The sequence below is a fragment of the Phlebotomus papatasi genome, chromosome 1 (genome assembly GCF_024763615.1).
Source record: "Phlebotomus papatasi isolate M1 chromosome 1, Ppap_2.1, whole genome shotgun sequence".
Classification (NCBI taxonomy): domain Eukaryota; kingdom Metazoa; phylum Arthropoda; class Insecta; order Diptera; family Psychodidae; genus Phlebotomus; species Phlebotomus papatasi.
In genome coordinates, this window is record NC_077222.1 from 33,419,001 (window position 1) to 33,445,420 (window position 26,420).

General features: G+C 35.4%; 1 protein-coding gene across 1 annotated transcript; it reads right to left on the reverse strand.

Annotated features, from left to right (window-relative positions):
• Window positions 1-329: 329 nt before the first annotated feature.
• On the reverse strand, window positions 330-26,338 carry LOC129798852 (uncharacterized). Its single transcript, XM_055842272.1, has 14 exons — window positions 26,092-26,338; window positions 19,206-19,341; window positions 18,389-18,966; window positions 18,010-18,291; window positions 17,470-17,541; window positions 4,122-4,194; window positions 2,944-3,615; window positions 2,142-2,878; window positions 1,947-2,085; window positions 1,708-1,886; window positions 1,500-1,647; window positions 1,244-1,443; window positions 778-958; window positions 330-711 (listed from the first exon to the last, which is right to left on the reverse strand). The coding sequence occupies exons 1-14, from the start codon at window positions 26,192-26,194 to the stop codon at window positions 450-452; spliced, it is 3,762 nt and encodes a 1,253-aa protein (XP_055698247.1). The 5' UTR covers window positions 26,195-26,338; the 3' UTR covers window positions 330-449.
• Between the last annotated feature and the right edge of the window lie 82 nt (window positions 26,339-26,420).

Genomic DNA, 26,420 nt, shown 5'->3' on the forward strand with positions numbered 1-26,420 from the left:
CCGTAAATCTCTTATTTAGGCTAAAATATCGAGGGAAACTTGATTTCATTGAATTTCGCTCAGCGGAAAGCTTCTCGTCCTTAAAGGATTAAATACATTTTTTCTTCGGAGCATTGTAAGGTGAGTCCGAGATCAATTTAGGAAATTGGCTCCAAATAGCTCCGTATAAAAAAATTTACTTGCCACATGCTTGACACAGACTATTGGACTCCCCAATAAGACCCTGAGGTGCTACTACTGTAGCTATTGCCGTAAGTACTTTGGCCGATGAGATAGGAGACGAAACTCAATTGAATCGATGGGAGTTTATAAGTTCACAAATAAATAAATAAGATTCATGAAAAATCTCTTGTATTGTATCAAATTACAGAACTGAGCATGAAATATCTCGGAGCGGAGTATAAATAAGCGAAGAATGGGTTGTAGAGGGATTGTGTTTGGGTGCAGGATCAGCAATCTTCCTTCTTGCAGTCCACAACATTGCTGAGTTCTGTGGAATTGGGTGGTCCCTCGTTGTAGAGGAAGGTGATGGGCCAGAGACGTGCTGCTGACAACTCTTCTAAGCTCTGGAGACCTCCAGGTCTTGGTGGCTGTTGATAGATCTCTCCTTTTTTCTTCGTGGGGTGTGTCGATGTGTGACCAGATGGTTTGCTGGGGAAGTAGCGATCACTACATGTTCGCCACTGATCTAGCTTATCACCTACGTAACACCTGAAAAGAAACCCATAGTATTAGGATTTGTAAAAAAAAAGCCATCCTTGAAAAGAAACAACTTACCAAGGATAATCAAAGCCTTGGGAGTATCCACAGGGATGATCCTCTTTGCAGCAGTAGTCCCAGGATCCGATTTCACCTCCGTCGATTTCGCAGGAGTAGAAACCTGTCACGAGATTCTGCTCGCACTTGGCTCCCTGACGGCAGGGTTTTCCGGACACGGTGAAGTGGCGCAGTGTCTCGCCTTTGGTGGCAAAATCCCAGCAAAATAATGAAATGCGTAAAAGAGACAGAAATTTGAGAGAAAGAGATTCACAGAGTTTGAAAAGGGCCAGAGAGGTGAAGTGGCAGGATGAGGTAGAGGAGGAAAAGCCAATGGGTGAGGTGTGTGATCTCAGAAGCAGAGAAGTGCTGCAAATGGTTCATAAACAGCTGTAAGATCTTTTCTGTGCATTCCCCATGCATGTGAAATTACGTTGGAAAATTTGATCCTGGACAGGAGGGAATCGTGCTGGGGGGAATTTGTTACCCGGTTCTCGGAATACATCCATTCGGCGATCATTTCTGTTCCCACTGACCGATGTCACCTTGTCCCTGCAAGTGAAATCAAAAGGATTCCATGCGAAGAGCCAGAAATCCCTGTCTGTTGTATGTGCATAGTGGACGTTCAACTTCAGCTCACTCTGGTCCAGATCGGACATCTCGCAGTTGTACGATGAGGCTTGAGATCTACGGGAAGATTGATCATTAGTTTAAGAATCTTAGGATCCTCGTCATAGGCTCACCCGTAACTGAAGGAATAGCACTTGAAGGGTGTAGTTTCTCTAAACCGAACACATTCGTTTTTACACTCCAGTTCCGTAGGAGCAGATACCACTTTCTTGATCGCTGAGGAGAGTAATTTAGCAGGAGATCCGTATCCTAAATAACACACTGAGAAATTTTCAATAGGATTAGTCAAAGATCTAGGCTCCCACCAGTTAAGATCCTTACATTTCTGATGCTTTTCATCAACAATTGGTTGAAGTTCACATCCATGACCGTAACTTGCTCTTTCGTAGATGTCAAAGGAAGGGTCAGCTACTAAATGCCGATCCTTGTCAATGTCCTTGCAGGGCCAGTCCGATAACTGGCAGTTGTCGATCACAGAATCATGACCATGTGCTCGATACCTTTATCAAAACCGTTTCAGGATCTTAAAGTAATAATGTCTTTTTTATTGATTTTCTTACCTAAACGTAAAGGATCTGCAAGTGAACTTTGTAGATTTGATGCATTCCCACTCGCACTCCCCAATAGACTTTACAGTCAGAGAATCCCGGACAATGGACTTGAAGAAGCGATTCCCATCAATGGCCTTAAAAAAACATTCTACAAAAAACGAAAGATCAAGAAAGAATTTTACAGGGGTTTTATTAAGAACCTACGAGCATTATTCTGTTCCTCCCTGGCTGGTTGCTTGGTGCATGACTTCATATCATCCGTCATTGAGTAGATATCACAATCTCTGTCCGGCTCGAGGTCTGCATAGTAATCCAGTAGATTGTAAGGCCTATCACAGAGGAAGCAATTGTCCCTAGTTCCTCCGGTGTATCTATAGCTGTACGTGTAGCACTTGAATTTATCCTCACCTACGCACATTTTTTCGCATTCCCGGACATTGGGTACAGCATATGCAAACCTCACTACACCCTTGTGAAGCCTAAATCCTTCACTAGATTTCACACTGCATTCATCAACTCCCGGACGTCTGGTCCACTGTGTACCGTAATCTACTCGATGGGGCCGATCTTCTGGGCCATATCGACTTCCTGGATAACCCCAGATACTGTTGTCCTCCGGCTGGGAGTATTTCTGATTCCCACCGAGTTCGAAGTAATTGAATTGACCACCTTCGGGACGTTTGTTTTCATACGCAGACTGCTGGACTCCCCAATAAGACCCCGAGGTACTTCCACTGTAGCTACCGCCGTATGTACTTTGGCCGATGAGATAAGGGACGAAATTCGATTGAGGCGGTGGGGGTTTGTAAGTTCCTCCTGTGGGTTTATCATCTCGGTCAAGGTAATTGTAAGCTGGCCGAGGCGGTGGGTAACGTTCCCTGTATCCATCAGCTGTATCTGGAGGTCCTCCATAGCTTGGGCGGGGTTTGTTTAATGAAGGTCTTGAGAGATTAAATTAGTAATTAGATATTAAAAATTATGTAATGATTCATTGAGTTTATTTTACCTTGGATGATAGCTATCGGGCCTTGGTCGATAGAAGGGTTCAGGAGGAGGCCTTCCGTAATCCTGTCTTTCGTGATCGTAGTATCCAGTTGGAGGACCGGTAAATGAAGGGCGATCGGGGCGTGATGGTCTGAATTGATCATACCGGTCTACCCCATAAGGCTTGTACCCTTGATAACTTGGTGGTCGATAGACATCTACAGCTGTGGAGATGTCATATCGGTTGTAGTCAGACGTCGGTGGTCTGAAGTGTCCTCCGTATCCACTAGTCTCAGGCTTGTATCGATCTGGAGGGAAGCCTGGATAGTTATCTATCTGTGGCCTAAATGTAGTTGGTCTGTAAAAGTCCGATGGTCCACTACCATGGCTTGAAGGTGGGTAGGGTTGGGGTTGCGGTGGAGGGCGGTAGGGCTTCAGACCGCAATTAACACATCCACTGGGCATCTTACAACTCGGAGAATTGCTACGATCCCTTTCGTAGTAATCGTAATCGGGATGGTTGATTAGGTTCTTATCCCGGTGGAAGGGACTCGAGTAGAGGTCCATTTCGCCAAGAGGTACTTCGGTCAGTTCACAGTTGCCCTGACCCCGTCCTGATGGATCCAGACGGTAATTAAATCCCTCACAAATGAAACGTTTTTCTTCACCGCATTCCCGTTGGCAATCCTCGACTCTGAATTCAAAATTAATACAGTTAGGGTAAGTGTGCCAAATTCCGGCCAGCTTGCAATTTCGGCCACCTTTTTTGTTCCTCGAATTTTCATGAACTTTTAGATTTTACGTACTCTAAAGATTATACAATGCCAAAGAATAACAAAAAATGTAGCTTCGACAAACGAGATGACGTGAAAAAGATATTGGAAGAATTCCCGAAGGGCTAGGAACTATGAGAATGAAGGTAGCCGAAATAGGGCACCAAAGCTATGTCTATATTTTTATTCATTTTAAAATGTATTTAGAATGATTTTAGAGTAAATAAAGACGGTAAACTCTTTACAAGGTTCCAAGTAACACTCTTACAAAAGAAAGAATAAAAAAAATCAATTTGTATTGAAAATATTACATTTCAAACGTGAGACTTTGACGCTTGCATGCAACTATGCCGAAATTTGGCACACTTACCCTAAGAGAATATTAAAATTTTCTGAAACAATTTTTCAAGAGTGGTCGTTACCTCACCTTTCACATGAAAGGGTCCTTCGAACCCAATGAGATGCAACTCTTTTCCCGGCCAGAACTCTTCGAAAGCACGCTGTAAAGATGAAAATTCAGTCATTGGGTTTCTTTCAATCCACCTAAATGAGAATTTCTTAATAGTAATTTGAGAAGTCAATTGAGGACAACCTTTAGCATCCTCGACAATAATAATAGTACTCTCATGGGGGAAACTGCAGTGAGTTTGGATTGCACAGATAGTGACAATGATAAAAATTCTCAGGGTTGTCACCATTTTTTCTTCACTGTCTCGCACATTTCGTTGTAAGATCACAGATTTTCCACGCACTCCTAAACCCACTTACATTGAGATGTTGCTGTGAACATTAGCAAAATCCAAGAATATCTTTCACTTTAAATTCTTTTATAATTAACTTTTATTTTTGTTTCCTGAGAATTTTCGTTCTTATCTTTTACTCAAAATCTCCCCTGAGAATTCTGGGAGATTTCCTCACAAGTTCCACCACGAATTTTCTTAAGCTTTTCCTTTTCTTATGGCTTTTCACTCGATCACACTTGAAACACAATTGAAGTAGCATCCACGCGATGTGGTGTCTTTTATAGATTTTTGGCGGGAAACTCAACACTTTTCCTCAGAGTTGTGTGAGCGAGAAGACTAGCCAAAGTGGGGGCTCTACATGAATGAATTCACCTTCACTCTTTCGGCCAAAATGCACAAGAAAGACGGAAAACCTCCCACAATTTGCACTCATCACCCACCATTGTTCTTATTCTTTCCGCACGTATTTTTTCCATACGATTCTGAAGGGAAGATTAGGCAAATTTGAATTTGAAAGTATGGAAATTTTCAAGTGCAAGACTCGGGTTCCTTTCAAAAATTTTTAATTTTTAATTTGCACTGAAATGATGATTAACGATAAAATATAAGTCTATTGTAATTGGGTATTTTTATCTAAATTACTAAGATCAGGAAGTCTGATGGCGTAGAATATTTTTGATTTGGAGGCCATAGGGGGATGCGGGGTCCCTTTGAAATTGGGATTTTTCTCCTATGTTTAAGTGGAACTTAGCTATATTACAATGCAATTTAATTTCTCAATCTATCTGTGCAACTAAATTATATCACGATAAGGCTCAATTTTATTTAAAAATACTTATGTGAAAAATCCCAATTTCAAAGGTACCCCATTTTCAAAGGTTCCCCACTTCCCCCTATATACTAGGAGCCAGGGACAAAGAAACAGCAGACGTAACGGTCCAGGGACATTTTGTCCATCTGAATCAGCCAGGTCAATTATCCTCCTGAGACAGTAATTCTTTCCCAGAATTAATCAAAGAATTGAATTTGGGATAAAAAGTTTTCTATCCGTTTTTAGCTTTTTCGGGATCATATCATATCCAGTGCTTAATTAATCGAAATCCTATAAAAATATTCTAGGTTCTTATAAGTTTGCATTGATCCACAAGGATTAGTTTTTTATCAGTTCTAAATAAATCAAGAAATTGTTTTTCTCAGACTATTCATATTTTCTTTGGGTACTTTAGAGTCCAAAAAGGTGCGAAAGAGTAAAAAGAAAAATTGTTTGAATCCGGTTTTAATAATTTCAAAAAGTGTTCTATTTTTCAATTTTAGTTATGAAGAAAATTGCAAAATAAAAAAACAATTTTTCCATGGAAAAATTCGAAGTACGTTTTGTCACGTTTTGCATTTTGAATTTGTATGGAGATTTATATTATTTTTCTTTAAAACCTTGCAAAATGTTATTCCATTTCATTCAAAATTTGCTGTTCTTCACTTTCGACATTTTTACTAAATTCATCAAATTCCAAACTTCCAAATTGATTTATCCGAAATACAACGCTGTCCAAAATTCCAAATACATATATTGTCTTCAATTTTTGTTGTAAAATTATTGTGAATATTATTAAAAAACCATAAATAATTTTGTATTTTGTATATTGTAAAAATTTACTAACTCGTAAAAAAAATTTGAAACGAGTTCTTTGTCAAGATTTTCTAAAATCGGACATAAGGATGGTCAAATTTGAATTAATAAAAATTGTAAATTATAATGGAAGTTTTGGGAAAAGAAAAATAAAGAAAAAATTCAGCTTTGTTTAAAATATTTCTAATTTTAATATTGTAATTAATAGGTGAGATTGTTAGGAATCTTATACTAAATACGGTGACTGTTTTCTTATTCGGATAATTGGAAGACAAAATGACATATATGCTCGTTTCGTTATTCGGTTGCATTTATTTTCAATGGCTTGAAAATAAATTATTATAATACAAGATTTTTATTAATTTTTTTTTCGTAGGATTGAGTATAAAAACTTTAAGAAAAAATTGCTTAAAAATACATTATGAGAGAATTTTTTTGTTTTTATGATCCATCTATTAAACAAAAACTAAACAGATTAATTAATTTTCAAACTAAATATATTTTAAATGAAACCACCAATATGTCATACTAATAAGTCTAATCCGAATAAAAGAACACGAACCTGTAAGTATTTTAAAAATTTTGAATTTTATTTAAACTGTTTAAATTATTATTGCGTAGGCCTTTTGATTTATTCCAAAATAATCTTCACGTGAGAGAAATCCGAAAAGTTAAAATAACATTCCGGAAATGTTTATTTTACCCTGGAGTATTTATCCAACATCAGTGTAAATATTATGCTTTTTAGGTGTATTAGGGGTTACAGTTACCCTTTTTTATGTTAATTTTACCCTTAAAAACGTGTAAAATCAACATTAAATTATGTTGATATATTTTTACACCTAAAAAAGTTAATCGCACCCCCCGTTTTTTCTCAGTGTTGATACTCTTGATGTCTTACATTCAAAATATTTATTAAAATTTTGTTTTTGGAAATGAATATTATATTTTTGGTAAATCTTTTTCCTTTAAGTTTCCAATATATGTACACTGACTGATCTTCGAGATTATAATTAATCCGTACATTTTGGTGGTAAAGAATCAGCCTTAACTACCATATGCTGGGAGAGTTTAGAATCACTGATTTTTGAATAAATTTCCTTTATCTAATCCTTCCTCCTAAATATTCGCAATGGTCAGCCTGCGTCTATCTGGACCTTTACAAAACCCTTTATCTAAAACACCAATGCAATCCTTTGGATAATTTCAATTTTTCCAAAGTTTCAAAAGAAAATAAAGTTTTTGCATTTCTATTCACTTTGGACAGAACATCAATGGTCATCTTCTCTGGCAGTGTTGGAAAGTTTCTTAACATGAGTTTTCAGTTGAATTTGGAACATATCCGATTTTCCTCTACTTCCCATCTTTCTCACACCCACATTTTCCATCCTGCTTCACGCAAAAGTGGCCGAGAGTTGATGAAATTTGTGTGGCATATGGAGTTGTTAACACAAATCAATCAAAATGCATCTTATGCAAAATACTATTAATGTTTGTTTGTTTGTTAATTATGCCCCATCGTCCCCACTTCAGCATTGATCCCATATGAATACATCCATCCTGAGCAAAAGACGTTTTTGGAGGGAAAACCTCGTTCCACTCTTTGATTCTTCAGTTGTTTTGTCTTCATCGGAAATATCCAGTAAAATGCATTTTGTTCTCAATGGAAAGATCATCCAATGGTGAATGAAGATTAAACATGCATTGTGAGATGTGCAATCGATATTGAAGACTCCGTGTATTAAGATGCAAAAGGGCTTCTTTTCTAAGCATTATCTCATGAGTCTTATTGTGTAAGACTTCTTCTCTGGGTAGTATTTCTTTTTCTTTACTTTTAGGAGTTTCTACAATACTCAACTTTGTTATTTTACTGCCAAAATGTATGAAGAGAAAAATTTAAAATCTTTCACAATAAATTGATGTGCTCTCGCTTTCATGTTCATCGGCAATTTTTGCTCTTTTTTTCGCATTGTTGCAAAACTCCCAGGCTCATATTTATCCATTATTTAACAATATTATCTCACATAATAGACAATATTATCATCATTACATCAAATAATTCTATTGACCTTGTTGACGGTTCAGTCTTCTGTCTTTGACTCTAATTAACTATATTTGATTGATGGGTAATATGTTAGGTAATTTTGTGACACTTTTGCTCAATTAAACTTTTTAACTAATTAGTTAGTGCCTTTTTTCAACAGGTGGTATTATTTTGAGTAAGTCTTGATTTGACTAATTTTTAAGGATTTCCGTTTGCGTAGCAGGAAATTGATAAAGAGATAGACCAGCCTTACAAAATCACTGAATTCTACAACAGTCTTTTGAATGGCAATCTTGGTGTTCTTATTTTAATTGTACCATCAAAAATTAAGTGCAGAGTATAAATATCCCTTCTTTAGGGGAGCATGGGGCAGTTCCGAGAATCCAATCGTGTTTTTCAAGACTGATTGGTCAAACGTTTACTTAACTAAGTCCACGCAGTTTCTCTTATTACCTTGTTCAAAAATATACAGTACATTTCTGAAAAAAATAAATTTTAATCCTAAAATTAAATATTTTTGATGCAAATATTGGCTTGAAACTGCCCCATTCTTTTCTACGTGATTCGTATTATATATCTAATTCTATATCTCTCTAAGAATACATCAATCCTCAAAGAATTGTGAAGATCTATTTTCCTTTCAATTTCTGATATTTACGAGTATAACAATTGGCCAAGGAAATCGGATAAAAATGATTTAAAAATGATAGGGGAATGTAGGCATGGTTCGCACAGAGTTACCCTTCAAACGGTGCAAATTTTCTCTTTGTTTGCAAAGAGCTGACTTACCATTTCTCATCTCGTTTAATGAACTTAAATTATCCATCTTATGGCTAAGAAATGACGAACTAGCTCTTTGCAAACAAAGAGAAAATTTGCGTTGTTTGAAGGTTCACTCTGCGCGAACCATGTCAACATTCACCTAAAACGGGTTAAATTGTTGAATTAGTGTTTGAATGAAAACTTAGTCAAAAATGAGTAATTTGAATGGAGAAGAGCGGTAATTTTGGCATACTTCTACTTTTTATCTACATTTATTTTTTAAAGGAATTGAAGCTGTAGGGGAACGTAGGCATAGTTCGCACAGAGTGAACCTTTCAACGATGAGATTTTTTTTTTATTTGCAAAGAGCTGGTTTACCATTTCTGCCTACATTCCTCTACTCAATCTATCTTAAATACTCAGTAGGGGGAGGAGGGGCTATTTTGAGCTGTGGGGCTGCATTGTTATACGATTTTTTTGTATACTTCTAAAGGAAACTCTGTTTTAACATGATGTAATTTGGATAGACAAAACAGTTGTGCATCTAAATTAAATAATTGTAAAGCCGAGTTTCATTTAGAAATAGGCGAAAAAACCGTATAACAATGTAGTCTCACAGCTTAAAGTAGCCCCACCTCCTCCTATACACCTAAATTTTATTAGATATAAAGTATTAAGCTCAATTTTAAAATATTAATATCGTTCTTTTCTTTAGAATCATTTGCCCTTAGTACTCCTATTTTTCCATAATTATTGTTAAATATCGTATTCAGTAAACAATTTATTAAATAAAACAACTTTGAACAAATTTTCGTTAGAACCAACCGATATAATAACCGTTGATTGAATTTTATTGCTAGAAAGAAAAGGGGGTGACTCAATTAGGAAATAATACAACTAATACAAGTATCGAAAAGCTCAAGAAATTTTCAAAGATCACCTTAAAGTTTAAAAGGTCTTGAGAAATCTGTAAAACGAGTAACAATTTAAGTTTCAAGTCAGTGAAAAGAAATAATGAGCTTACCCCCCATAGAGTGTAATTAGGGCTTCAGATCTAGACCGTAAGTTCCATGAGTTAACTGTTGTTATTTTTCAAAAATCAATGTTTTTGAAAAAAAAATTATATTGCAAATTTCTAGTGATAACTTAATGCATCTTGAAAAATTATTACAATTACTTGTTGTTTAGAAAATCCATACTTTGGGAACTGGGCTAAACCCTTAGTCTGAATACCGCTAAATGCCCGTTCGGCAATTGTTAATTCTGTTGACGATCGAACCCACCAATTTTAATTCTGCCATTTCTATTGCATGCCCAAAACCCCATCCATGATGATGAAATCCGTCTGGACGGTGATCTTGTTGTTAGGCAATTAACATCATTGCTTCAGTGACTGACCATAAGTCATAAATACGGGCTTCAGATCTAAGGTTTAGGCATATAGTTTAACTCTTCTAATATCTTATTAGTCAAGATTTTGTGGTAAATTTTGACTAGGATTGAGGGACAAATAATCTATTATATTCTGAAAAACCAATGAACCTGGTTGATATTTGGGGTTTTAGGACCTTAGTGAACTAGGCTAAAACTCTAGTCCGAAGATCGTTTACGGGTTCTTCATTTGGAGGAAGTTGATAAGATGGGTACCACTTTCTGTTCCCTATTTTCTGTTTTAGACATTGTAATATTATGTAAACCTATAGCGGAGACCGGGGTACATTATCCACCAAATGAAATTTTCCATTGCGTATAATTTGTATAAAAAATGTTTGTATGAGGCTGATAAATATTTCAATGAATAGTAAAGGAAGGGGATATTTAGAATAAAGAATGGTTTCCTCAATATTCCTTCGACAGTAAACAATAAGATACTACTATCTAATGCTATACGTGGCTAATTCTGTCCCGGCATCCCTTATGGGCCAACACTCTTTTAAAATCAACTTTCATTACAAAAATATGAAGTTTGTCGTTTCAGTATTTGAAGTAACTTATTTCGGAAAAAAATTCAGTCAATCTAAAAAGAGATCAGCCAATCCTCCTTCATGCCCTCTCCTCCTTCACGGAGAAATCATCCCGTATGCTGATCAGGTAAAGAATCTTGGTATCGTTTTTAACAAAACTTTATCTTGGTCTGATCATGCTACTTCCATTTGCCGTAAAATTAACTATTCCTTGTACACCCTTCGACGCTACCGGGACATCACATCCTATGACACTCGCCTGCTCCTTTCGCGAGCGCTTTTACTTCCTATTTTTTCTTATGGAGCTGAGCTCTTCTTCTTGGCTGACTGTGAGACCATCCACAGGTTAACAGTTGCATTCAATAATTGCATAAGGTATATTTGTGCTCTGGGTCCTCGTGACCACATTTCTCCTCACAGGGACGTTTTTGTTGGTTGTGATTTTCCATCCTTCCTTCAGATGCGTGCCCTAATTTTTCTTCACCGTCTGGTAACGAGTGGTTGCCCTGAATACCTGGCTTCCCTCTTGACGAGGAGGGGTTCCGTTAGGGTTCGGGGATTTATAGTCCCGAAAGCTTCGCAAGACACTTTCAAACGCACACTCTTTGTCAGGGGAGTATTTTTGTACAATTCCCTGCCCCGTGAGGTCCGTGTATCTCAGCAGGAAATTCAAAGATATTTCCAGCCTGGGCTTGGTCATTAAGCTTTATCTTCCTTTACTTGTTTTTTCTTTTCATTTTCTTATTCACTATTTTTCTTCTGTTTGACTTTTTTTTTATTTTTTTCTGCCACACTATTGTAAGAGGGTTGCTCCTTATTTATGGTGTTTTTATTCTAATAATGATAATGATAATAATGAAAAAAAATCTGTTCGGGGAACCCACACATTTCTTAAAGGAACCTAGAGCAGGACCTAAAGCCACGGAAGCCACTTTAATTGCTTATGAGCCACTCCCTGCTGATTTTCATTTCACAAGGCATTGGACTTGCAATCCTTTCATGTGTATACGTATTACGAAAAATAGGATTATGAAAAATTATATATAGGGTAAAGTGGTACAAGTTGGACAATCAATGGTACAATTTGGACAGAGCTTTTTGTCTTGATCAAATTTAGTACTCCATTTTTATTTGTATATATTTAATGCTTTAGTTTTATAATTTGGTTCCTTGTGCTTAAAAACAAATTTTGTACTGTATTTATCAAGAAAAAAAGCCATGTACAAATTGTACCGGCGAATTGTCCAACTTGTAACACTAATTTCAAATTATATCACTTTACCCTAAATTGAAAAAAAAAGATTAGAAAATTTTATTCGAAAAAATACACATTCTCAATCGATGAAAATTTATGCTTTTATCAATATAATTATTTATTTTCAACCGCTTATCTCTATTGGGATCGCGGGTATATAAGCATTTTACGCTTAAAGGTTTCTTAGAGAAAAAATTTCTGCGTGTAAAAAGTTACTTATTTGAAAATAAATATAGAATAATTTACGAACAGGCAGACACTAATTTGTTTCAAGAATATTCTTTTAATTGTCCCCTTAGTGAGTTCTTCAGTTCAACAATACTGGAATACACCGGAATAACATTTGGACCTCCGGGTTATTTATTAGAAAACCCTCTTTTAGCGGAAAATTCACCCTTGAGCTTCTCAATGACGATCATTAAGATCGCCAGGAAAACAATGATCCAAAATTGACTCCAAAATAATTCAGGTGGTAATTAAAATAAATTCAAATATTCTGTCAGCGATTCGAGGATCATTTGCGGAGGTGCGATGGCAATGAAAACCAGCATAGCATAAACCCATGCTGCTGCTGTCTTTTGTGCTGTACATGGGATTTTCTTTGAACCTCATTTGCATCCGTATTGAGTTTTAAAACAAAATATCACAGATCCCTCCCATCACCCCTGGACAATAGACCCGGAGACCCCTTATAGTACCTCAAAAAAAAAAGAGTGCGAAGTGGCGGGAGAATTATGTTAATTATCCATGAGATTATGTTCATTACAATTAATGTTGGCATCGCACACAAGCACAAGAGATCACACAAACGACCTAAAGGTTTTCGTGTTATGCTCTGATGATCCCGAAACCAAAAAGCTTCCCGCGATCTTCCATCTCTTACACTCCCATTAGCAATTTGCAAAATATCTATAACAATCATTTTAATTTTATTACACACATCGCTTTTCAGGCCCATTGTTATGGGGCTCTTTTTGTCATAATGTCGCGCGAAAATGAGCTTTATTCGAAGCTCACGTTCATTCATGTCTTTTAAATACCGTGGATGAAGTCATTTTGGCGGTTAACGACATTCTAAAAATTACTGAAAAGGTACATTTGCCTGATGATTATCAAAGAATTTGAACACATGGCGTGTAATTCTGAAAGAGTGAATGAAGAATATTTTTGATAATCCATGCCAAAATGTTAGAAAAAAAACTAAACTGAGATTTTTCTTGTGAAAAGAATGAAAAATCTAAAGAGACCAAAAACCTCATTAGAGAAGGTGGAGGGGTTAGCGGATTTTTCCGCAATTTGCATCCGCGAATAAATTCTCTTCTTCACGATCGACTTGGTGCGTGACATTGTGGCAAATAGCAATTATGTAATTCAACAAGTCAGAACATTTGCTGTGTATTTATTTTTTTTCCAGAAAATCGTAAATAAGAAGAATAGAAGCTTTATTTCATTTCCCAAGACAGATTCTAAAAACGTTCTAAGAATATTAGAAAGGTAGTAGTTTTTGTACAGATAAATCAAAATTTGGTCAGCACAATAATTAGAATTCTTACGGCAGGAAAATTATAGTGCAATGCCCCCATCACAACTTTTAGATTAGAAAAATTTTACGAAATAAAAATTCACTTTCCTTTTTTCACAAATATTTTACATACGTCTATCACACTTTTCAGCATTTCAAATTCAATTGAAAAAAAAAATGAATTTTTAGTAATGTTCAAAAGAATAAGAAGAATGCAAAAGAGTAGAATAGAAATATGCACAGCTTTTAATAAAGAAAGGGATGTGAACTTTCATTTCTTGAAATTTTCCCGATCTAAAAGGTGTGTTGAAGCTAATACAAAAGTTTTTCGTTTTCTTTAGCTAGCCAAATAAAATTATTTACTGACTAAATGTATTTAACAATCAAAAAGCACACTAAAAGGAAGTTCAGGGTTATTAACACAGTAAAAATGTCCAGTATCATCCAAAAATAGAAATTAAATAAATATTTTTGGATGAGGATAATATACAAATTTTATTTACACGCGCTATTGTTATTTTTTTATTCATGTTTATTATATTATTTTATTTTAGCCGGAAAACATGGTATTCTGTCTGAATTTCTGAACTTGCTCATGTTATGGCTTCGATTTTATGGAGAGTATTTCCCTGAATATGAACAATACTTATACGAAATAAAATGTTTTATTTAATCTCATAAAACTTTTCAGACCTTTAGAACATTTTAGAACTTGAAAGAATTTTAAAGTATGCAAGGTTTTCAACTATACTAGAGAGTAACGAATTTAAATTATAGCCGTTTAACTGGTTCATTACCAGTTCATAACTGACTGAAACCCATTCAGTTTTATCGGAAATTCCAAGACCTTTCCAACGAGCCCAAACATAAGACTATTCGGATGAGAAATACACTCTCTAGAAGTTCTTTAACCTTTTACCTTGAAAATCCCTTATTAGGAGTGTATTTTCGGTAGTTTCGTATATGCAGGAAATGTCCACCTGGGTATGAATTCTGAGATGCGTGAGTTTTTCACGTGAGAAACTCACGGTTTTTAGATCGTTTGCTGTAAGCATTTGGTGAAGCTTTCACAAATTGCCACGTGAAATATTTACAGTATCTAAGAATTCAAATGAAAGCTTTTACGAGAGCTTGATAAAATGCTTACTAAAGATGATCTCAGAGCCGTGAATTTCTCACGTGAAAAAGTCACCATCTTAGAATTATTACCCTGGATAATCTCTAAAACATATCCAAAAATGAAAAAAATCGCAGGACGCGTTTTCGAGCAATCCCAAAAGAAACTTGGTTTTGGAGAGGAAGAGGAGGGATGGTAGGAAAATGAGGGACATGCTAACTATCCTTCACTGAGAAAAAAAAGAGGCTACGATTAACTTTTTTTCGTTATAACTTTAACACTTTTCGGGTGTAAAAATATATCAACATTTTCTAATGTTAATTTTACACCTTTTGAGGGTAAAATCAACATGAAAAAGGGTAACTTTTAACCCATAATACACCTACAAAGGGTAATATTTACACCGATTTCGGATAAATAATGCAGGGTAAAATTAACATTTCCGGAATGTTATTTTGACTTTTTCGGATTTCTCTCAGTGTTCGATCGATTTATGGGGGTCCCCCGAAGGTCCCAAGTCGGTATGTCAACAGTTCGACGGACAAATGGACAACAAAACGGACAAAAAAACTCGAAATTTCAGATTTCTAACATTTTACCAAAACACGGCCCCCCGTGGGGGTTAAGAAATCGAAATATATATAACTCAAAATCGAGGAATTATATACTACTCTCTCTGTGGAGTTTGAGCAGTAAAAAAGTAGCTTTATTAGTAGATATCTGTAAATTAAGCTGGAAATTAATTAAATCTTTTAAAATTTTTAACCTACTAACAAGTTTGTAAAAGTTTTTATTTTATTACAAGCATTGCTCATATTTAACTTGATCTCTTGATGAGCATTTTAGTTCTTTTACAAGCATTTCTTCGTTACTGTGTGTACAAATAAATAAATTTTGTAATTTTTTTGTAAATTTTTGTTTGGCTCACAAAAGTTTTTGAACATAAATAAGTATATTGTGATAAATTTTACTATTCGTATACTAACATTTGCTTACAAAATGCTTGTAATAAAAGAACAATAATATTCGATATAAGACCACATTACGAACAATGTTTGTGAAAAAGTGCAAACTTTTACAGACTTCTTAGCGAGTTAACGATTTTTCAGTATTTTGTAAATTTGCAATGCATTTGACAAAAATAACCAGATAGGAAATAAAAAAATAAAGACTTAACTTTTTCACCGAGAAAAAACGAGGGTGCGATTAACTTTTTTTCCTCATAACTTTAACACTTTTTAGGTGTAAAAATATATCAACATTTTTTAATGTTAATTTTACACCTTATTAACTGTAAAATTAACATGAAAAAGGTAACTTTAACCCCTAATACCCAAAAAGCATAATATTAACACCGATTTCGGATCAATAATGCAGGGTAAAATTAACATTTCCGGAATGTTATTTTAACTTTTTCGGATTTCTCTCAGTCTTATTACTTTTTTTTAGATGTTTAATAATAACAGACAAATCTAAATTTTATTTTAATTTTGTGTTTAACAGTCACAAAGAAAGGAATATGATTAAAGAAAATTTCTTTTCTTTAAATAGATTTTACCCCTTCAAACCCTTGAACAATATTATATTTTTTTTACTTTATGTAATTAACTTTTTGTAATTACTCTTAATACTATAATTACAGACTATATAATTACAAAAATACCATAGATGTGGGTGGCTTTGTACCTCTAAGTTTCGTAAGCTTTTTTTTAATTCTAGCACTTAAAGTTGATCTTAAGCGCTTTAGGGTAGTAGGATCATCTTAGCCCTAGTATCCTAGAGTTAAAGTATTTTTTATGTTAAATTTAAATCCTAGAATTAAAGCAAAGCTCAAAACAAAAGAGTGCAAAGTCACCTGTATCTACGGTGCAGGGATCTTTTAGAGATTTTGCTTTATCAAAAGGGAAGGCTGAGGCAGATTACCCAGTAAAAGATATTTCTTTATAGGGTCGAAAGAACAACTATTGGCGCTTTACGATCTTGGGTCATAACTCATGATATGACCTATTTGAAGCCTCTCTGTGCTAATTGGGATATATTATTATGAAATTTCTCTCTTTATACGAAAGGAAAATGTTATACTTTATTTTTGCATTTTGTTATACAGGGGGATGAAGTAGGAAACTTTTAAATCAGAACCTTTGAGTCAGAAACATTTCCTGGAGCCATTTCTTAATTCTCAATTTTTCAGTGAGACTTTTTTTTTGACAAGGAAGGAGTAAAATTTCAATAAATATACTAAAGTAGTAGTATACTAAAATTATTATCCCTTCTAAGGCAAACTTATAATATTCCACTGTCTAATTTTACCCCGAACCCCTTATACAAATGTATAGGGTATTATTGTAAATATATCTATTTTTCTAAACTGTAATTTTTAGACTAAAATCTTAATATTTCATCTTCAATAGTATTAAAATTATTGAATTGCTTTTGAATATCTTCATTTTTTCTTGGTTTCAGAATTATAAGTACATAGATGTCTATCTCAACTTGCAATAATTTTTTGCAGGGGTTTGAATTTTATAAAATTTAAGCTGGATTTTCTAATATTTTATTTTTGTAAATTCATGAACTTCCGGAGTAAAATTATGAACATGAGACAAAATTTGTCTCATGAATGTCGTGAGACTATTCATCAAAATAAACCCTGATTGTCATAGTGAATTAAATCTCAGGTAGTTTCAATGAACTTCTCAAGAGAAAAAAAAAACAGAAAACTTCCTAAAAGATTGACTTACGTGGTTCCGGTCTTGGTCGATATCCTGATCCTCCGCTTGGTCCATAAGCTCCTCCTCCAGTTGGTGGTTTATCTGTCCCAGAAAGATCGTCCCCGAAAAAGAGAAAAATTCTCATGAACATGATCAAGACAACAGAGCAATCAAAAAGGTGGGAGGTATAAGAAGTTATTTGGCTCAAATTATTTTTAATGCCTCTTTAATTGCTGAGTGATTTGTTGCAGAGTATACTTTAATGATCTCGCACCAGCAATAAAATGAGGCTGAAAATCTCAATGATGGTGTATAGAAAAAGAGCTAGAGAATTGGCTAATGAAATTGTGCCATCATCCCAGCATCGGCAGTGGAAACAATAACACCATGTGACATTGAATTAAATATCGCCAGCGACGGAAAGAGCTCACCAAAGTGAATTATTACGTGATCAAAGACAAAAGGACGGGTAGAAATTAATTCAGGTGAATTACCAAATTGAGAGTGAGTGTAGCTGAGAAATTGAGAGTTTTTTTTTTTGGTTTTGCTGTGCAACTTCCAGGAACTTACATTTATCATTCTTCACGGGTTTCTCATACATATTCGAGGGATTGCCGTAGGGATCCGATGGCCTGGTATCCTGACCAGTAGGAAGTTCTGTCACTTGATATCCTCCTCCTCCTCCTCCTCCTCCTACAACCCGGTCAGGCTGCCTTGATCCATATCCTGTTTCACGATCTCCTGCAATTGATCCTGTTCCAGGCCTTGGACGATACTTATCACGCTCATCCAGGGGAGCCAAGGGTCTAATCTTGTGTTGTGCATTTGGGTGCGTTGGTCGTTGGTTAATTGCTGAACAAATGTGATTTTCAGTGAAGGTGAGGGTGTTGTGAAAAGTGAATTAATGTTTGATGAATGAAGATTCCAAGAAGCATGAAATTGAATTTACCTGGATAGTACCCTGAATGTCCTCCATTGGAGTCAGTGGCAGTGTCCACGGGTCTTTGCCCAGGATACCTTCCCGGGGAGGAAGGATATTCTGGTCCATACGGCCTCCCATTGGAAGGATATTGTGGTCCTCCTGGATAAGAAGGTGGTTTAGGTCGATTGGGATACCCTTCAGTTGAGGGATAAGGAGTTTCTGGGTAGCGATTTGTCGTCTGAGTACCGTACGTTGTCTCCCCAGTGCTTCCTGTCGTTGCAGGAGAGTTTCCAGTGGTATCAGTGGGGGTGTAGTTAGGTGTTGAAGGTGGTCTGGTATTTTCTGTTGACTCTACAGAGGTAAACGGCGGCCCAGCTGGTCGATCTGATGTTGAAGATGGTGGAAACTGGGCAGGACGATCTGTGCCTCCGGGAAAACCACCAGGAAAGGGCAATTGACTCGTTGTACCCTGCGTGGGCAGACAATTCTCCTTCCTGGCATACATATCGAAGTCAGGATCGAAGATTGTACCCACAGGACGTGATTTACTGGCATCGATTCTCTGAGATGATAGTTGGCACGTGCCATTTCCTCTTGGATGAATTCTGAAGAATAGAGGAAAGGTGATCACAATCAAGAATCATTCAATAGAAATTCTATTTCGAATGTTCCCCATGTTTAATAATTCAGAACGCAATTGCAAAATGAATGCGTAGAGGAAAAAAAAGAGCAATAAAAGTGCATGGAATTCAATTGAGTACGCTTTTATGAATGAGAGAATCCATTTAGATAGTGATCTTTTTATTAATCGAGGAACAACACATCAATCACTTTGGGGGCTTACCCGAATGCAAATGTCTGGCATTTGGGGCCTTCTCGGGCACACAGCTCCTCACATGTCCTCAGTAAGTTAGTGTCGGTGTTCCTGAAGGTGCTGTCGAAGGGCATCATCGCCCCCAGAGCAATCCTCTCGAAGCAATCTGCAAGAAAGGTATGAGAACACTCGTGAAATCGTGTGTGACAAATTGGCGCGAAACTCTCCTTGATGTTGCGCAAGTCAGCAATTGTTCAGACTGGCGGTTCAATTAAAGCCCAGTGTCTTAGAGATTGGTCCGCGTCAATTAATCACCCTTTTTGAACTCAGACGCTGGCGGATATTTGCAATTAAAGGCAATGCTTTAGCAGTCTTAGCTGCCATGGGTATCGTGGTGCGAAAACACCTTGTCGAAGGTGTGTTTAGGTTAAAGTGAATTTAAAATGCACATTAGGAACTGTGCCCAATTATGTTAAAATACATGAAAAGATTTATTACATTGATCTATATACACCACCTTTTACACAATTAAATAGGTAATCTATTTAAAAGATGTAATTAAAATGATCAACCGTAGGGGAAAGGGCCCATGCTTGATACTGTAAAATGATGTCCAAGGTTTGTGATTATTTTCTGATTAACACACAAACCGAAGCGATTCTTGCACTATGACAAAAAAATGTCTCACTTATTCGGTTCATAATCCAACCTCAAATAGTTCCTGGAAATCCTTAGATTTTCCTCAAGAAGAAAATGGAAATTCAGTAGCGATTTTTATACAAGTTGGGTCCGGGGCCTTCCTGTATAATAATTGATTTGACAATTCGGATGCCCATTTTCACTGCAAAAAATTCACCGGATACAAAAAATTGCACATCAATATTTAGACGGAACTCTAATCTATCTGCTTAAATCGATTGTACGACTGGTTATTAGTTTTAAAATCACTTTTATGTAATTTTTCTAAGCCATGTTTTAATGACATTAGGGCGCTAGCGAAAACAAATTTTTTCACTTTGAGTCCATGAAAATGTCATTCTGCAACCTTAAAATTCAGGCAACAGGGTTGAAGGCTATGTCAATTGTCGATAAAATTGGAGGATTACAATAGGTGTAATTATGAAGAAATCACATCTAATGATAGAGTTGCCACATTTAAATTATCATTCATGGACCCTTCTTAAAATATAGGATGGACACTAGGGCGTTTCAACTAGGAAAAAAAAATTTTGGCACTATTCTCACGGTGCTGTATTTGATGAGACAAGAAAGTTTTTCTTCTACGACCATATGATCAGACGCTGTTTAGAGGTGGCTGAACGACCCTCTCTGTAGTGTAAAATCCGGTAAAATCAGAAATTTGTTCTACAGAGAGGGTCGTTCAGCCACCTCTAAACAGCGTCTGATCATATGGTCGTAGAAGAAAAACTTTCTTGTCTCATCAAATACAGCACCCTGAGAATAGTGCCAAAAAAATTTTTTCCTAGTTGAAACGCCCTAATGGACACAGGTAGAATTTATGAATTTGTCACCACCATCAAAAACAGTGTCCGCAAGTAAAACTACTTTTACATAAATATTAGTACTGATGACCCCTCTGTGTGCCTATGATAGTAGTTTTCGTGAACAGCGACATTAATTAAGAAATACTTATGAAATATCATGTATCGAAATTACAGTTTTGGGCCCATTTTTGATTTTTGCTTCCTGAAACTAGGAAAAAAGAGCTAGGATCCTAATTTTTTTTAGGAAATGTGAGGCTTAGCACCAGCTATTAAAATATATTGCTATGAGTCATCATAACTATTGATTAACATAGGAAAAAATAGTTATTATCAATCTTGGATCGTATCAAGCATGGTCACTTTCCCCTATGGTTCTGAAATAAATGAGCTTAAATATTTATCATTTTAGGGTTAATATTAAAAGTTTCAAACTTTTAATGTTTAAAAATTATTGCTATAGGGTAAAGTGATACAAGTTGGACGTTGGACAACTCGCCGGTACAAGTTTTACATGGCTTTTTTCTTGATAAATACAGTACAAAATTTGTTTTTAAGCACAAGGAACCAAATTATAAAACTAAAGCATTAAAAATATACAAATAAAAATGAAGTACTAAATTTATCAAGAAAAAAAAGCCCTGTCCAAATTGTACCATTGATTGTTCAACTCGTACCACTTTATCCTACGCCTTAAAAATAGAAGAAAATTTTTATTTTAATTTCAACTCAGTTAATGTGAAAAGGGTTAAAGACACTTATAGAAGTTTAATACTTAAAATTGAAAATCTTTATCAGAAACTGAATTAGTCTTAAAGGCCTGGGCTGGAACGATAAGTTTTCGATAGTATCAATAAATCTATATCTGTATAATTTTATGTGAATGTTAACTTCTTACGGATTGTTAGACAATTTAATGTGACATTCTTAAAAGAATGTGACTGTTGGTAAATATCCATTATCGCTATAAAAGCTGCAAATATTAGGTGAGATTCTTCACAATCTCACCTACTATAATCCTAACAAAATTTCATGTCGTCCGATCGAGCTCAAACTTGGCCAAAACGTGTTTCAGCACTTCCTGATCACGAATATATATGTGGCTAATTTACGTTCCCGGCCGGCCGGCCGGCCGGCCGCTCTTTGGAGCTTAATAGCTCCTAAACTAAAAAAGATATCGACTTGCGGTTTTCGGCAAAGGTTATATATCGGGTGAAAATTGCAACTTGGTGCATAGACCCCCCACCCCCCACCCCTCCTTCCGCCATTTTGAAGACCCCCCTTTTTTTGTTTTCTCAATAGCTCAGCCCCTATGGCATCGATCGGGCTCAAATTTTAGTATGTTATAGCTGGGCCTTAGAGCTTTCCATCAATACCAAACTTAAGGTCCCCCGACCCCCCTGACCCGAGCTATAAGGGTCCAAAAAAAATTTCTTAAAATGGCCATAACTCCGGTTCTAATTGTCAGAATTTAAAAAGTGAGGGCTTTTTGGAAAGCTCTCGTGAAATGCCACTTCCCCTTCTAACATCGCAAGTTCATAAAAGCACCGCTAGGGGCGCTTTTTTTAAAAAGAAAATTTTTAAATCTTAAAAGTTAAATAACTCAAAAATTCCATTGTGCATCGAGCTGAAAATTTAGTATGTTGTAGCCGTTGATTATACCTATCAAACAAAAAAAACCTTAAGTCGATCTAAAACCCCTGACCCGAGCTATAAGGGGTCAAAGTTCGAACATTGACCGGCCTCTATCTCCGGTTCTAATTAACATAGCGGCCTAAATTTTACCTTTTTGGTTTCGTCTCGATGAGCACTTTCAGATGGAAGTTCAAAAAGTCACCACAGGTGGCGCTGTGATAGCGTCAAAATTCATCGAAATTCAAAGTCACTTTTCTCAAAAACGGCATTGTGCAAGTTAATGAAATTTTAGTATGTTGTAGTCCAGTCTAGGACGTTTCCAAAATGGTGCGTATGCGCGCTGTGGTTTCAATAGAACCGGAGATATGAGGGGTCAAAGTTCACGAAATTCAAAAAATCATATCTCCGGTTCTATGTGACCGATTTTGATGAATGAGGGCTTAAACGAAAGATCTCACCAAATGCTACAACTTTCTAGAATATTTGAACTTCGTGGGACCAACACCAGGGGCGCCACAGTCGAAAAACCAATTTCAATATCACATAACCTCAATTATCTCGACTGTCGCTGAACCGATTTTGATGATTACTTCTACATAATTATAGAGCACATTTGTCTCTGCATTTCGTCCATACATCATTTTCCACTCAGACTACGCTATCACTCCGATTTTGCCGTTTAAGTGCGAAAAAATTGATTTTTCCAATAATAACGCTTTGAAAACACTCAGATGCCAATTTGACTGCCTCTACTCCACCAAGACACTTAAAATAGGGTTTTAAATGGAAAGTCCCGCAAAATACAACAATTCTTTGATATAGTTGAAGTTCAACAAATGACTACTTGGGGAACTCTGGATGAAAAAACGAGTTAAGAAACAAAAAACCTCGCTTATCTTGGCTTCTGAGTAATCGATGAGTTCAAGTTCTACGGCAAAATTATAGAGAACATTCTGGTCTACATTTCACCCATATAACACTTTTCTGTCAGTTCATCCAAATCCTTGATATTTTGGTTTAAATACAAAATTTGTATAATTTCACGAATTTGATTCAAGATAACTGAATGGCGTCTCCCAACTTCAGCTCCAAATCGAATTTGCATGCACTCCGAGTTAGCTCACGTTAAGAATCTCACCTACATAAGCCGGTTAGGATTATCTGTCCCTTATACTTTATGATAATATACCAGTGAATCTTATAAAATCTTCCCCGATACCGTCCCTCTCTCTAAGCATGTCTCAGCTAAAATAAAAAGGTATACACATTGTATTTTTACATAAATTGGCCAAATTGTTATCAAAGCTAGTCCTTTAATTGTTCCATCGAAGTACTCTTGGACAAACTCACATGTACCATTAAAAAATTTTAAAAGTGTAAGATTCTGTTAATACAAAAATCGAAAGAGTTTTCTATCGTTTTTGCCCTGGAGGTCACAAACAACACTAAGATGGGGATGGTCTCAAAGTAGAATTGGTTGTATTTAAATATTTTTTTATTGTCATGAAAATAACAAAATAAAATTTAAAAATATTTAAAAATTGTAGGAAAGAATGCCTCATAAACGAAAATTTAAATTAAAAATACTGATAATATAATTTAATGTTTGCTTATGAAAATTTTAGAACTTTGCAAGTTTTTATGTAAACATTAAGACCAATTTAAAAATTGTTCGTTACCATTCAGTTTTTCTTATTTGTGTTTGTTATAAATAATTATTAACGGATTTCAGAGAGCACAGGATTTCGATCGAAAGTTCTAAATAAGTTCATTGGAGTATTTTTATATTTATTTCAAGAGGGAGATTTCGAATAAAAAACAGGGAAAAGTGCCCATATTTTGCACAGTCCCAAGCTTCATAATGATTAAATTTTTCTTGACAGGGAGAGTATCCGGTGTTCGCCAGTGGAAAAGTGTTCACCCTAAGAGGAAAACAGTTTTCTGGTCTTGCCCAGAGCTTTCTGTCGCGATATGGACCTTCTTCAGTGGTCGACTAAATTGTGTTTTCGCAGTATTTTCAGGGATCGATCGATTTTTGTTGGTCAGGAAGATCATTCTCAGTAGGATGTCACTATGCGGGTATTTTCTTGTGAAAATTTCTCACTACTTCTTGTAATATTTAAATAGGTTTGGAAAATTGTGATGTGACTCTTTATGACGGTTATTTCTTTTTATTAGGGGAGACTAGGGCAAAACTTGTCAAAACGCATATTCAATTCTTTCACGTGCTCTGAGAAAACTTAAACGTTTTATAATGAGCATATTCTTATAGGAAATTTTCTGCTCTACAACATTGCAGAAGACTATTTTCCTCTATCTCGAAAGAAATGTGATTTTCGAATGATTTTCTAAAAGTCGATTTAGTGGAGATTCTAAAAATTTCTGGAGCAAATTTTGCCAGTCTTCGGATCATTTGTGACGTTTTACTCTCGCAAACGTTAAAAATGTCAAATAGACATATTTTTATAGGAAATTTATTCCTCTACAACTTTCTCGAAGATTATTTTTTCAATCTTAACGAGAAATGTGCTTAAATTGAGCTAATCAGTATTGATATTTTCTGTAAGCCAAATATTCCAAAAATAAGGCTCAAAATTTCATTATTTTTTTATTTTACATAATCCTTCCTTGAATCCCTTGAAACTTTGTAAGTTTCAGAAGATTCACGAAGGCTATCTATAATAAAACTTTCAAGCCTCAGTCTCTTTTATTTTAAAAAATAGTGAATATTGAAATTTTCGTTTTGACAAATTTTGCCCCATTCTCCCCTACTTTGTTTTGTCTTTTAAGTATTTTTAAGAATTTATTAAAAATTACCGAAAATTCTGTAGATACGGATGACTTTTCCGTCTGGGCAAATTCTATTATTCTATAATTTAATTACATTTTAGGCGTTTTTACATAATTTAAAAAAAAGTAACAAATTTATTGATAAGAAAAATTATTTCATTTAGTACTTTTCTATGTACTGCAGATGTGGGTGACTTTGCCAATCTACTGTTCAATTTTTTTTTTAATTGTAGCCCTTAAAGAGGGTCTTTACCGATCGCACCTGGTAGATAGGACGAGTGAAGATCATAATTAAGGGCTGGAATTTAAGAAATGCTTATGAACAACAGGATGGCCAAGTTATCCACGGAGGGCAATATTTCCCACATTTACGTTACCCAAAGGGTTAAAGTCAAAAAATCTTTAACCATGAAATTCTGGTAGTCCAGCGTAGGCCCTATTAAGGTGCCAAGAAATTTAGTAAGTTATTTACTCAAGACAACATAAGTTAAAATAAATTTGCAAAAATAGAATTATAACGCGACCAACACGAGGAGTTGATAGTATTTTATTAAAATCTCATAAAATTTAATGTTTTAAAGTATTATAGATCTTTATCACAGAAAATTTAAATTTAAATTTTTTCTTTCAAATAAGCTGCTTTATCGCAAGATAGTATTACGCACATTGAGATCGAATATTTCACAAAGTTGAATATATTTTTTATATAATAATTTCCAACAAAAAAATATATTACGTTTGACTCTAAAATTATCGAATTCCATAAATAAAAATAAATTGTTGAAATTTCTTTCTATATTTATTTACAAAACAAAATTCATTTAATTACGTGCATAGCGTATTTACTTAGAAGTCGAGTAATTTAATATCATTGATGTTTGCCGGCAAGATGATTTTATATGTGAGAAATTTTAAGCTGTATTATCGCACGGAAATCTCTGAATATTTTTCACATACTAACTTTATTGCTATTATAGCTACAAACTTACCATTTTGTGCAGACACTAGACGATTATCTATCTGGATGGCAGTGGTAGATGTGGCACAGAGACACAGGAACCAAATGATCGATGGAATGTGCTTTTTTCTCATTTCGAGGCACAGAATTCACAAATGCAATTTTAAAAAAAAATACACAAAATTTTAACCACCTTCTGCTACAACTAACACCGTTTGTCAGAGAATCCACAAGAAGCTCAAACTTAGTTGTGACTCTTCTTGATGAATCTGCAAACGAAATTGGCACATCAAGTGTCCAAATGGAGATCAAATGTCTTCACTCACGCTAAATCTCCCCAGAATGAGGAAAAATTTCATT